Source organism: Manis javanica, chromosome 13 (assembly GCF_040802235.1).
Source record: "Manis javanica isolate MJ-LG chromosome 13, MJ_LKY, whole genome shotgun sequence".
Classification (NCBI taxonomy): domain Eukaryota; kingdom Metazoa; phylum Chordata; class Mammalia; order Pholidota; family Manidae; genus Manis; species Manis javanica.
Window position 1 is genome coordinate 77,855,173 of NC_133168.1, and position 14,701 is coordinate 77,869,873.

The 14,701-nt window shown below is 37.7% G+C and overlaps 1 protein-coding gene across 4 annotated transcripts in view; it reads right to left on the minus strand.

Moving 5' to 3' along the window:
- The window catches only part of PDE10A (phosphodiesterase 10A), a 508,454-nt gene that overhangs the window by 154,663 nt on the left and 339,090 nt on the right, over nt 1-14,701 (minus strand). For all 4 annotated transcript variants that reach the window (XM_073219874.1, XM_073219872.1, XM_073219871.1 and 1 more), the window contains one exon: nt 3,970-4,098. In XM_073219874.1, coding sequence (XP_073075975.1) covers nt 3,970-4,098 — 129 coding nt within the window. The remainder of the gene's footprint in view (nt 1-3,969; nt 4,099-14,701) is intronic.

The window sequence follows — 14,701 nt, forward strand, 5'->3', positions numbered from 1 at the left end:
TCTCTAAAGGAGCACATTCAGGTTATAAGATAAATTAAGGCTACAATTTCCAAACGTCATTTGAAAATCAATTGTTTGGAATTTAGGACCAATTCAAGGCAGTTTGCCTTGCAGCTATAGATAGAATTTTATGCATTTGAAATGAATGTGGAATGGAAACAATAAAATTCAAGTGAAAACCAGAAAGTAAAGACTTCAAAATTTAAATCTCTGACAACACATGGTAGTCTACCTTTCCCAAACCACCTTCTCTGTCAACACAAAACAGGCCGCAATTCACTGTGGTCCCAGTCCCTCCACAGACCACCCAGGTTCAGAGATCCCACACCTGGGCTATGGCTCAACCTGTCAGACCCAGTACAAGAAAGCAGGAACAACTCTTTTCTATTTTAGACAGTGAACTCCTTAGAAACTTAATAATCCCAGTAACTAAACAGTGTTTCACACGCAATTTGCTGAATAAATGAGAAGACAAGTTACCTTGAGGGATTTTAAATTATGTATCATATAGTCCCTTCGCTCAAGAAGCTTTTAAATGCATATGGGAGAGAGAAGAACACAAAAAAAATAGTTCTGAGGTCAGGCATTATATGATAGCCAGGTGCGGTGACAACCACCCTAACTGTCACTGGAGGTTGAGAATCTAGCCCTGTCTTACTGATTCATTAAAAAATGTTCACAGAATCCCCCCACTATGCATCAGGTGTGTCGTGTTGTTAGGTGAGGGATACAGAAACAATGATGATGCACACAGTATGAGCCCTCAGGCTGCCCCCAGTTTCTGTCCAGGGATTCTGTCAAGAATGAGATGCTAGCCCTCTGGTGATCCTTGAGCCTCCCTTGGCAGTTTCAACAACTGCCACATGAACTGGACGGACTTCAAGCACCTAATCTGCACCAACTGTAACCACATGTAAAGGGGGAACATGTGAAACGCTTGGAAACTACAGCTGCTTTCTGGTCACATACTACTGAGGCATTATAAATGCTACTGTGGGGTAAAATTGCAAAATTTCCAGAATCCCCCACCTGCCCTTAGCCTATTTCCATATACTGCTGCTTCCCGCAGCCTCCAGGGACAAGGGATGGAGAGAGGCTGTTCTCTCCTCCCCTCTGTTGTGCGACTGGTCTGGCACCTGTCAGTCGCTGAGGATCTGCCCATGGAGTTTCTCCCGGAAGGGGTACGGGGAGAAGCATGCATGTGCCCTGTCCGGCGGGATGGGGGGTGACAGCAGTGGAAGCCTGAGGGGAAGAATGGAGCCAGGCCTCATGGTGAACAATAAACAGGTTTCTCCCAGTCTAACATTTCCTCAGACCAAATTCGGTCACACCAGTTTACTCACCCCACTCCAGGAACATGCTTCCCATGAAGCTACAGCTACTGTATTGTATTAAACTGAAATGTATCACGCATTCCCTATTTATGAAGCTTTTTGCCTGGGAGCACCAAGCAAAGAGCAGGTGAATAAATGAAGAAAAATTAGGTATTTTGGGCAACACAAAGTCATCATTGGAAAACACCTGCAAGAAGTATGAAAGCTGGCCATTTTTAAAGTGAATTTTGTGCTTTAAATAATCATCCCTCTATTCACTTATTTTGAAAACTGAGTTTTCATATATGATCTTTCTCTAAGCAGAATATACTTTTGTACAATTTTCTGTCCCATAGTACAGATCATTTCTATATGAGGCTGGTTTATCAGCAGTTAAAAATAAATATTTATGGAGTACTTATAATGTACAAAGCATTGTACAGAATATTCTAGCAGAATTTTACTTCAGTTTCCATTACTAAACTGACACAAAATGAAATGATCTGGATAGGCTTGTCTCATTTTCAACAAACTATCATCTAAGATCTTCTGTCACACTTTTCCAATCCTGGGTCTACGCATACAAACAGAAACACTCCCTGAAAATCCTCCCCACAAAAAATTTTCTTCCTCCAAACATTTTCAATGACAGGATCTGCATTATGAAGTCTCATTCAGGAGAAATGAAATTCTTAAAAATAGTGAGGGGGGAGCAAGGGAAAAATGAAATGCTTCAGCTGACAACTACCTTAACCATTAATTACATAAATGAAAGGAAGGTATACAACTGGCTTTCTGTGTCTCAGTGAGGACTGGGCAATGCTGGCTTCACCATGCTCGGAAGGTCAATGCTGAGTCTGTGCAGGGGATGGGGTAGAATCTATCTGAACATAAGGTGGATGTAAAGAGACAGATTCTTGGAATCAACTCACCCGAAGAGGAAGGGAAGAGGTCTTACCAGACTGCAGCAGAATTAAAGATTCCTTTTCACACTTCCCCTGCAAACTGCCTGACTCCTTGTTTACTACTGATGCATTCTGTGTCTTGGGAACTTCTGTGCCTGTCCCCCCCACTCAACCTCTCACGGAGCCTTTTCTCATTCAGGGTCTCACCAAGAGATTCACACCCTCAGCAGGGTCACTGTCAAAATCCCCTCCTTACAAGGACAAGTTTTCCTACCAGTGTAACTGAGTATTGTTGCAGTTACACATTGCTATAGTAATCATTTAACCGTTAAGTGTACGTACTAAACAATTTAAAGTATTATTTGATTAACTACTATAGAAAACATATTTGGGAGATAAATAATCACACGTCCACATATTTGTAAACATTTAAGAGTTAACTATCATTGCAATACTGAAAGAGCATACAAAATTTTCCATTTTCTAGGACCTATACTCAATTACATATCACACTGATATCATATATCCTTACACTGTATTATCCATCATTACACAGCAAGTTGAAATTCACATCTTTGTTTGATGTACTTTAAACACAACTTAGTCATGTTTTTAACGTGTCAAACAACTAAAATTGTTTCCAAATGTTTGAGGTTTGTAATAGGTGAAATGTGCCACATCAGGCTTTGTTCTTAATAATAAATGCTGTGATTCTTTTGAAATATTATGCCATGCCTGTCTCTGACTTATTTATATTTCTCCCTCTCCCAAACCCCTGCAATCCACACTTATACATACACACAGTCATATACATGTACTTTAAAAACTGTTTTTTGTATTTTAATGCCAGAACCTCTTTTTCTTAAAAGCTTCATCTCTTTTTTGTTATAATAATTATGTAAGTATACAAACTTTCAAAATGAGAGTAAGGAAAATCAGCCCCAGGCGGCACACTAGTAGCATAGTTCCAAAAGAGTACCATTTTAGTAATGATCATTTTTTAACATTATAGCATTTTTTATACTAAAGAAATTTCTAGAAAAATAGTATATATTTTTGTATTTCTGAATATAAAAGTTCTTTACATAATAAAAATCAGGTATGAATTTGATTTCCACTATAAAATCAACATTTATAAACATGAGAAGTGATATCTGGCCAAATATAAATTGATTTAAACCAAAATAAAAATCATACTATAGCATTCAATTCAATATACTAGTATATCTTTATTTTGTGGGGAAAGTTATTCAACTTCAATCCTCTGCACACACCTTTCCTGCTGTAAGTCTAACTGCATCTTAGGTTTATGAGTGTGACTGAAATGTCTAAAGCCAAGTCAAGAGTTCGCTCCCTGCTGTGTACATATAAAAATTGTTTGAAGACTTTTCTTTGCAAAATATAACATGAACACTTTTTTGAAATATACATATAAACAGTATTTGATAACCATCAATAATCATTAAATAAAATCAAGTCTAAACCTGACATTTCCAGTTTTTAATGTGGTTACAATTAAAGAAATTTTCAAGAATTCTTTGCCCAATTTCTTTTTAGTCAAGGATCTTTCTTTCATATTTACTTCCCCTCATTCTAAGTCGAGCTGCTTTTCTAAACAGAATAAAACTCTTGCAGAATTAAAATGCTAATGTTTATTTACTTCATATTTTACTTTCTAGTATGTATTAAATACCTGTTTTTGTCACTATACACTAGAGAGTAATCCACACACAATATGAATGTGACCTTACCTTCTGGTTTGTTGTTTTTCTTCTTCAGCCATTTTTCTACTGTCTCCGCACTAACACTTTCAAATACGAATTCATCTAGTACCTGGGGGTTAAGAGAAAGATATGCCTTCACTTTTTCATCTGTCAAACCTGTAAAAGAATTGAAAAAGAATAAAATTAACCTATATGACAACTTTATATATATCAAAAATATATAAAAAGGATATATTATGACAAGATTAACATAAACATAAAGTAACAACATATATACATACAATAGAGTATTATTCATCCATAAAAGGACTGAAGTGCTGACATATGCTACAATATGGAGGAAACATGAAAACAGTATAAGTACAGTAAGTCAGACACAAAGGACAGATACATGAAGTATCTAGAACAGGCAAATTCATGGAGACAAGCAGATCAGGGGTTCCCAGGGGTTGAGGGAGAGGAGAATGGGGAATTATTGCTTAATGGGTAAAGTTTCTGTTTTGGAGTTTTGGGTGAAGGCAAAGTTTTGGACGTGGACGGGGTAATGAGAGCACACATTGTGAGTAATTAATACTGAAGTATACACTTGAAATAGTTAAAATGGAAAATTTCATGTTATATATATTTAACCATGATAAAATAGTTTAAAAAAAGGAAAGTTAGAACTTTAGTGATTTTAAACTATAGATATTGCACCATGTTGCATAGTTGCTTTCCAACACCATATCACAATGCTGAACATGAAGCGATGCTGTGGTCCAGTGCCACGCGGTTAAGCCTTACCAAGTACTTACGTGTTTTTGTAAATAGTTATCACAGCCTTAATACTCAAGGTAAATGAAACTCTAGAAATACTAGCAAACAGGAAATAGACCTCTGGTATATTCTGGTGCTAAAAAAATGTTTAACAAATAAATAGTCTTTTATAGTTTACAACACAAATTGTCCTTTTTCTAAGGGGCACTAAGTTCAATGATATAACTAATGTTTAGTTCAGAATAGTCTCAACATTTGTTCATTTATATTCTATGTCTGTAGTCAGTTCCACTGAAGTTATTTCCATAGTCTAATAATAGCTGTTAAATATGCAAAGGATTTTCAAACAGAGTACTTTTTACATGTGTCCATGTTAAATATATAAAATTATGTTTCCAAATTGGTACTTCATGTTGATATGCCATTTCATTAAACAACTCCAAATCATAAACAGGCTATTAACAATTATTACTCAGTGATGATATTTATTTTTACTACTGTATCCTCTCTGAATCAATAAATTACCATCCTTAGGGATGGTTAGGTGCACAAGGCAACAGAAAATTGTACTTCAATGCGGAAAAGAAAAGGAAGCATGTTTTTATGACTCCAGGGAGTAGGCTACGTGTTTTCACCACCAGACAAGACAAAGAATTCATATGTGTTAATTAATTCTGCTGGGGACTAACATCACAATTGTTATGATTCAACAACAGAATGGTATCATTGAAAAGCAAATGACTTTTTCCAAAGAATTCATCACTTAGTCAACTTAAACTAGGGAGATAGATAGATAGATAGATAGATGGATGATAGATAGAGATATAGTTACGGATATGTAATTATAGAGTTGTGGTAGACAAAAGGAAAACAAGACCCCTGTCTATGCTCACCCTGCAAAAGAGCCCCAGTGAGATAAAAACTCAATTTGAGAAATTCTGCAAGGTGCTAAAGGTAAGCGACTCATAAAAGGAAGAAAGAGCTCTCCTGACAGAGCAAGTTACAGTCAGATACGAAAGGCACAGGATGCTTAAGTAAGCTAAGAGCTAACTTGACCTTCAACGGACAATGTGAATTCCATACTGTCTCTGATGATGTCCTCTACGGTGGTACTTATTCAACATTTGATTCCTTCTTAAAACTTCCTTCCATTTCTTCTCTGACACAATACTGTATAGTTCTTATCCTAACTTTTTTGCTCCTGACTCCTGCTTTCTCTTCAATAACCTATGATGATGACAGCAAGATCTGAATCAGTACTTTTAGCCTATTTTTGACCTCCAGTTCTTGGATATTCTTCCATCACCTTAAGCCCCATCTTGACTTAAAACCAAATGAGTCATCTCTTCCCTTATTCCCAAAGTGATTTGAACTCTCAACTTTCCTTTTTATTGGTACTATTGCTCTTCATTTTCCCAGGAACCCAGGCTAAAAATATAGTTACAACTGACTCATCCCTCCTTGTCACCTCATTTCACCTTTAGTGCATTATTTTAAAAGTCCTATTTGCCAATCACATATCGGATAAAGGATCTGTATCTAAAACATGCCAAGAGTACTTAAAACCCAACAAGAAAACAAATAACCCAATTAAAAATGAGTCAACATCTGCACAGACACTTCACCAAAGATACATATATATGGCAAATAAGCATGTGAAAACATGTTCAGTTGTCATAGTGAACTCAAAACAGAAATGATATTCCATATCTATTAGAATGGTTAAAATTCAAAGTTATCAATTTTGGCAAGAATGTGGAATGACAAAAATTCTCATTCATTGCTGGTAACAATGCAAAATAGCAGTCACTTTGGAAGACTGTTTGGCAGTTTCTTATAAAGCTAATTGTTACTATAGGATCATATGACCCAGCTGTCACACTACCAAGTATTTACCCAACTGATCTGAAGACTTGCCCATGTGAATGTTTATAGCAGCTTTATTCATGGACATCCAGAACTAGAAACATGCTCCCCTGCAGAAGAATCCCACATAGTTTATGTAGATACTCCACCCTCAAGAAAGTGGGGAGTAACTCCCCACTACTTGACATTTATATAAATTACTCAAAAGTAAGTTTTTAAATATCAATTGAGTCGTGAATGAATTATGATATGTAAGTAAAAGGCTAGACTAAAAAATTAATCAATCCTGGATTTAAGTGTGGAGCAGAGAATGAGAAGGCAAATAGACCATTTGGTTGTAAACTCCATTTAGAACACCACATGTTCTCACACAGCTCTGTATCTCAAATGTCAAGAGGTCTTCTAAGTATAACTTTCTCCCCAAATTACCACTGACGTTTCATGAAAGTAACTGCCTCCTTCAATATGAGAATGAGAGGGGAGGTATTATGCCGTGACTACAGGTAGAGGCAGAGGCTAGTTGCCTCCTTCCCCTGTTCCCCAGGGCCTGAGCCTGGAGGAAGCAGCTCAAGTCTCCAGGCCTGGCTTCTTACTTCTATGGGAAGGGAATAATAGCAGTATTGATGTCACAGGGGCATTATAATAATCAAATGAGATAATCCACACGGAGCATGTTTGCCCCGTATACTCAATAGTACCAAAAAGCCATTTTCATCTGCATGCAGCTGACTCTTGCATTTTTCCAGAGGCTCAAATCACATTTAAAACTTCATTTCTTTAATAACAAAAGTCCAAATTTTTTAACCTTCCATTTAATTTTAACATTTAATTTATGCTCACTTTCCTTAGCCATCACAAGCAATCTATCTCATTTTTTTCTAACACTGAATCCATTTTTTAAAAATTATTTTGGAAAATCACTTTCAAATAAAAAGCTAAAGAACTGTTTTTCTCATTTAGAAGGGTATTTTTTAATTACTCAGAAGTACTAAAGAATCTGTTGTTAGAAATAAAAAAAGCACAATTTTTCAGGTATTAAGTCTACCACCTTAATTTGTAGAGAAAAATCCCAATGCATGTCTGGTATTGTTTAAAAGCCAGTCAAAAGCATATGGCAAGAACCCAGCACCTTCCCTCCCACCCTTACCGAGTCCTAGTTCCCAATCCTCATCCCATAGCGCCCTCCTGCTACTCTAAGCCACATCTTCTTAAGAAAATTCTTTCCTCACCAACTGGGTGTCTCATCATCAGATCCCCTGCTTCTCCTCATCACAGAAAAGGGGAAAAAACCCTAAATTCCCATTATCTCACAGTAGCTAATTTCAGCTAGATTACAAGTAACCATACATTTTAAAATTCTAAGATATACATGACTCATAATCTTTTATCTTATTTATAATTGTCACAGATTCATAATTTCCTGTGTGTTTACTCCAGATGTGATGAATATGTAAATAATTTTCAGCTTCCTAAAGCCTTACCCAACTATAAGATAGATTTTGATTAAAAACAAACACAAAACATATTCCTTGCTATTCAATATTATACTATAATAATAGTTCAATTATCAAAGCATAGCCTGAGCAGTGAGGTGCTGAAAGGCAGTTCATACGAATCAGCTGTGACTTACTGCATATGTTTAGATGGAAGAACACAAGATTCTTGGTGGACATTATCACTGCTTACTCTGAAGACTAGTAAGCAAAAAAGGTTAAAAATTTTGGGGTCGGTTTTCCTCTTTCTGTTTTGTTTTTTCCATGTATGAACCCAGGGGGTAAAAACTAGAAGTAACATTTTAGAAGCTGGATTACAACTCAGTTTCAGGCAGAAATTCGTGGGCAACAAAAGCTTCTATAACCAGATCAGACTATCCCGGCTAAAGATAGAATACTCTCCTACAGCTGTGTGGTTCAGGAGAGGAAAACCCAGTGGTTTTCATAAATCTGTCACAGTCTGAGATGTAACTTTTTTTTAACTACCCAAGAGATGGATGTACATATTTATTTAAAAATAAAAATTCTTATTAGTTTCAAAAGACAGTTCCAAAATATGGCAGAAAAAGTAAATTTTCTACATTATAGTAACATAATGAATCATTTTAGTGTCTTAATAACAAAATCTTAAGTTAAAACAAAATATCCTATGTCATACTAAGCATGCCAGACTGTCATACTTCTCAATGGCAATGATGACTCTTCCGTGCATGTGTCAGGGTGTATGTGTGCACACACACATGCATTCATACAAGTTGCATGTTAATTCTCCCAAGTTGCATATATATGCTTCTATATGCACAACCTTTACTTCTTTATTCAAAAGCAAATGAAGATTAGCAGGGGAATAAGTTTAAAATCAGTTACATTTGCATTCAGAATCCCCAAATTCAACTTCATACACCTTCTGCTTACTAGGTATTTACCTCTCCTATACCTACACTCCAGCTACTTAGCCTTCTTCCCTGTCAAAAGGATAAAACAGCTGACAACATTTGTGAATCCCAGTCAGTCTCACTTGAATACTGTGAATATGAATATGAATACTCACTTGAATACTCATATTCACTTCAATACTCACTTGAATACTCACTTGAATATGATATTGAGTTATAAAGCTGTTATGTGCTAGTACACTGAAGCCTCAAAGCATTATGTATCTGGCACAGAGCAAATGCTCAATAAATACTTAATGAATAAATGAAATATAATCCTCAAAGTATAAGAAAGGAAAATGAGCACTGAGAATTGGACTACTCTCGAATGCAAAGATGCAATAATTAAGGTTAGAACAAAGATAAAAGCCCACATCTTAAAAATTGCCCCGGATTTTTTGTTTGTTTGTTTTTGTGTTTTCTTTTTGCTTTTGACACTTTCTCCTGTCTGAGCTTATTATAGTTTAATGGGATTGTTACTAACAGGTGTTACTTCCCAACTTGGGATTATATTACACAATTTAACTCGAACTATGAATTGGAAACTCTGCTAACCTCAGGCTTTGATTAAAAGGTGGAACCCCTCTTTGGAGCAGTGGGGCAGAAGCTGCCTGCAGTCACAGGCCGGCCCTGAGAAGGAGGCTACTTTGAGGCTGCACTTCCCCCAAGGCTCCCTTCATTTACTTCCGGAATATGCCACGCCCTCTCCCCCACCCCTGGTCTTTGCTGTGTTGCCTCTGAGAGGCTGCCTGCAAGCTTGGCCGCTGGCTGGCACCTGGGAGCTTGGCTCTGGGAGTGTTCCCAGCAGGCCGCTGCACTTAGACTGCTTGTGCAAACAGTGTGCTCACGCTGACTACCTGCTTTCCTTCTGGGAATCTGCGACTTGGGCAGTGACAGGCAGGGGTGCCTATGTGATTAGCCCAGCAATAAAACGGTGGGCACCAAGTCTGTAAGGAACTTCCCTGGTAGACAGCATTTCACACATATTGTCACAATTGCTGCTGGAGGAATTCAGCACATCTTGCGTGGCTCCACTGGGATGGGGCTCCCAAAAGCATGTGCCAGCTTTCCCCATCTTCACCCTGTGTGCCTGCTCCCTTTGCTAATTTTGCATGGCATCCTCTTTCACTGTAGGAAATCTTCACTGTGAGTATGACTCTGTGCTGGCCCTGGAGTCCTCCTACCTAGTCACCAAACTTAGGTGTTGCCTTGAGAACCCCCAACACAGGGACCATCATCAGTGAGTGAGTTAATGAGTGAGTCATTCTTTGTCTTATGTGATTTCACAGATGTGTGGACGCATTTGCTTGAAAATGCCCTGTCCTGCAAGATCACAGATGCACCCAGGTCGGAAAACAAGTATCCCAGCAAACGACCTCTACTCTTAGTAGACACCTAGTAGACCACTGCTCACTGTCCAGTTCCCAGTCCTCCCTGAGACCAGACGACATTCATTTCTTTCTCTTATACTACCTTTCTTTCTTTTTCCTTCCAAAGAGTTTAAATGTCTGAAAAATTAGGATTTCTTTACATTCTGAATGTAATTTTCTAATTCTGACATCCTTCAACCCACCTACAACATAGCACCAATTCCGGAAATATATCCCTGTGTACACAAAGTTTTTCTCTGTGATGTGCTGGTGCACATGAGTTCATGAACATAAGGATTTACAAAGCAGTTCCTTCTAACCCTTTATCTAATGAGAGAAAGGATTAAATGAGTTCTAAAGTTAATTTCCTTCATGGCTTCCTTATGGAAAAACACAGTCCTTTATAAGCAATGAACAGAAGTTATCATATGAAAGATGTCAATGGTTTTCAGTATCATCAAAATGACTCCAAAGTTACAACAAAAACAAATAGATGAGATGCTTCATTAGATTCTGTTAAAACCCAAAACTTCATTTTTTAACTTGGTTAAAAAAAAGACTTTCTTCTTAACCTAGGAGGAAAAACAGGGAGCAAAATAAAAACAAATGCCTTATCATTTTTCACAGGAAAAAACCCTGAAATTCATACAGGCCCACAAAAACCCACACACACCAAGGAAATTTTGAAAAGGAACAACAAAGCTGAGGCACCATACTCCCTGATTTCAAACTTTAGTACAAAACTGTAGTAATCAAAATACTACGATGCTAGCATAAAAATGGATACATAGGCCATACATACAAGGAACAGAATCCAGAGCCCAGAAATGAACCCTCATATATCCAGTCAACTAATACTTGGTAAGACTGCCTACAAGACTCAAAGGGGAAAAGACAGTCTCTTCAATCAAGAGCATTGGGAGAACTGGCCACATGCAGAAGGACGAAATTGGACCCGTTACTCCACTCATAACAATTGATTCAAAATGGATTAAAGACTGAAATATACTACCTGAAACCAGAAAACTCCTGTAAGAAAACAGAGGAAAGCTCCCTGATATCGTCTTGGCAAAGATTTTTTTAATATGACATCAAAACACAAGCAACAAAAGCAAAAATAAACAAGTGGAACTACATCAAAGTAAAAACTTGTGCACAGCAAAAGAAATGATCAACAATATGAAAAGGCAGACTACAGAATGCAAGAAAATATTTAAACCACCTATCTGATAAGGGGGTCAATATCCAAAATAGATAAGGAATTAGTACAACTCAATAAACAAAAAATAAAAAATCTGATTAAAAAAATAAGCAAAGGACTTCAATAGACATTTTTCCAAAGATGATAAATGGCCAATACATACATGAGAAGATGCTTAACATCATGAATCATCAGAAAAAAGCAAATCAAAACCACAAGAGAGACCACCTCACACCTGTCAGAATGGCCATGTAACAACAGGAAATAACAAGTGTTGGGGAGGATGTGGAGAAAAGGGAGCCTTGTGGACTCTTGGTGTGAATGTAAACTAATGCACAACTGTGGAAAACAATATGGAAGTTCCTCAAGAAATTAAAACTTCAACTACCATATGATCCAGCAAATCCACTTCTGGGTATATGACATCACTATCTTGATGAGATCTCAGCACCCCCATCTTCACTGCAGCATTGTTCACAATAGCCAAGACATGGAAATAACCAAAGTGTCCATCAACAGATGAATGGATAAAGAAAATGTTTATGTATGTGTGGACACACACACACACACACACACACACAAGAATATTATTCAGCCATTAAAAAGAAGGAAATCCCCCCTTTTGCAACAACATTGATGGACCTTGAGGGCATTATGCTAATAAACAAAGACAGATACTGAGTGTGATCTCATTTATATGCAAACCTAAAGAAACAGAGGGTAGAGTGGTGGTGGCTGCCAGGACTGGGGGGTGGGGGAAAATGGTAGATGCTGGTCAAAGGGTACAAACTTCCAGCTATGAGATAAATAATTCTGGGATCTAACCCACATTATGGTAACTGTAATTGATGTTACCACCATAAAAATGTTAATTATGTGAGAGGATGAGGCCATTAACTAACCATATTGTGGTGATCATTTCTCAATACATATGTGTATGACATCATCAAGTTGTGTGCCTCACACTTTCAACAGAACTGAAAAAATTTAATGCCTTTGTTAACTATTGTTAACTATTTTTCTCACTTAAACAATTTCTTCCCACCCAAGTACATTCCTACTGAAAGATTTGTACACGACCTAAAAAGCAGTCATTTAATGAACCCTGATTGAATATACTCCCAGGATTCTGACCTACATAACTGATTACTTATTCCAAGAGAATTAACAGCCTGAGGCGTGCCTTGGTTGCAGAGAAGATACTGTTTCCAACATTCATAATTTGCATTTATCAAAAGGCAAATCCCACACTAAACTGGAATGAAATTAATTATGTGTTTTGCCTTGGCTGAGGACATCAATGAAAGTTTTCTTAACTGAGAAAGCCGACTACAAACAAGCTGCTCCAAGTGATAAGATAAAGCTGAAAACAATGATTTCCAAGTAGAACTACACAAGTCAGTATAAGAACACCAAAATTTACCCCTTCCACTCTAAAACTATACCTTCAGGCAGATACTCAGGCCAAAGGTATGTGGTATAAAGGATTTAAGATTCTCACCTCTCTAACTCAAATTCAGTTGTAAATCCATCATAACCTGGTGGGAGACAGTACCCCCTTGGTTCTGAGACACCAGATGTAAGCTCAGACACAGGCTAAGGACCTTGGGGAAGTCAGTTAACCCTCTAGTCCTCACTGTCCTCATGAACAAAGTGTATATCCATAGGGAAACGTGTGCAAAGATCTACACATACACTAAGTGACTAACCAATGTTTATTTAATAACATCCACTCTATCAAAATAGTGAGTACTTTCTATCAAGAATTATTATGAGATTTAAGATTTTGAGAGAAATCTTACCATGTCTCTTTGAAATGTAATATAACCTCACAAAACCCATATTTACCTATATTTAAGGAACATTTCATCTAGGTGTATGTCAAAATAATAAAATTTTAGATATACCGATTAAGCGTTTAAATTGAGAATTATCAAACCCAGATATTGCCTAGCCAACCATCACATTAACAGAATGTATACTTGAACAAACTTTTTTTTAAAGAAGCATATGGCTTCACTAGTAATTATCTCACATTTTTTAAGAGAAAATATTATCAATCCCATACAAAGTCAAGAGGGAATATTTCCCAACTCTAGACTCCCTCATTCCATTCCCTGATCACCCACCACAATCGGACTCCAAGTTCCCTTGGTGACCTGCTCCCTGCTGCCCTGCATGACCCCTGTTGTATGACTGGGAACAGTGACAAGTCACTTGAAGGCAGGAGTTTGTCACATTCAAATCCTTGGATTCCCCAGTACCTGGCCTGGCACACAGTGAAGTTTAAAGCAGTGGTTCTCTGCTGGGGTAATTTTGGCCCTAGGAAGAGCTATTCATGTTCTCATGGCGGGAGGTGGGGGCGGGGTGCACAATGCATAGGCCAGCCCTACAACAAAGAACTACCCAGAGTGCCACGAGCACTGGGAATGAGAAACCCTGGTTTCAATCTGTTCTACTGAAAGAACTGATGCTATAGCTTTCCCATACCTGGAGGTTTTAGAACATAACAAATGAGATGGAAAGAGAGAGAGAGAGAGAGAGAAGGGGGGGGGGAGGGAGGCAGGGAGAAAAAAGAAAATGGAGAAGGATCAGAAGCTAAGAGCAGGCTCGCCATGCTCACAGAGATGTGCTAAAAGGAACATAGCTGCAGATGCTGATATAATGCTGACTTAAATGTCTTTGCACCTGTACTTTCAAATTTTTAGAAACCATCAAACAGAAGGCCTATGAAATCATGGCAATTAAACATCTCCTTAGGAATGCTATAGGATAACCGTATCCACTGTAGCGGAGCAAATTATGCCACCCTAAAATAAAATATAACTCTTTGGCATATTGATTACTTGGTGGTTAATCTGGGGAGGCTACAGACAAAAGAGAACCTCTAAAAACCAAGTAGAAGTTACCCTTTTGTAAGAGGCATTTACAAGTATGGAGGAAATCTCCATTTGCAACGGTGTCTCCCTTGCGGTATCAGGAAGAGGGGGATGATTCAAGCTCCAGAAACTCTTCAAAAGAGAAGGCAAGGACTTAAATTGGCGTAACAACCTGGTCTGTTTACGATTTTCCTGATAACCTCCCATTAGTGACTTCTCACCCCCAACATCTTTTGTCTTTGCTGAAAATGGTAATTAA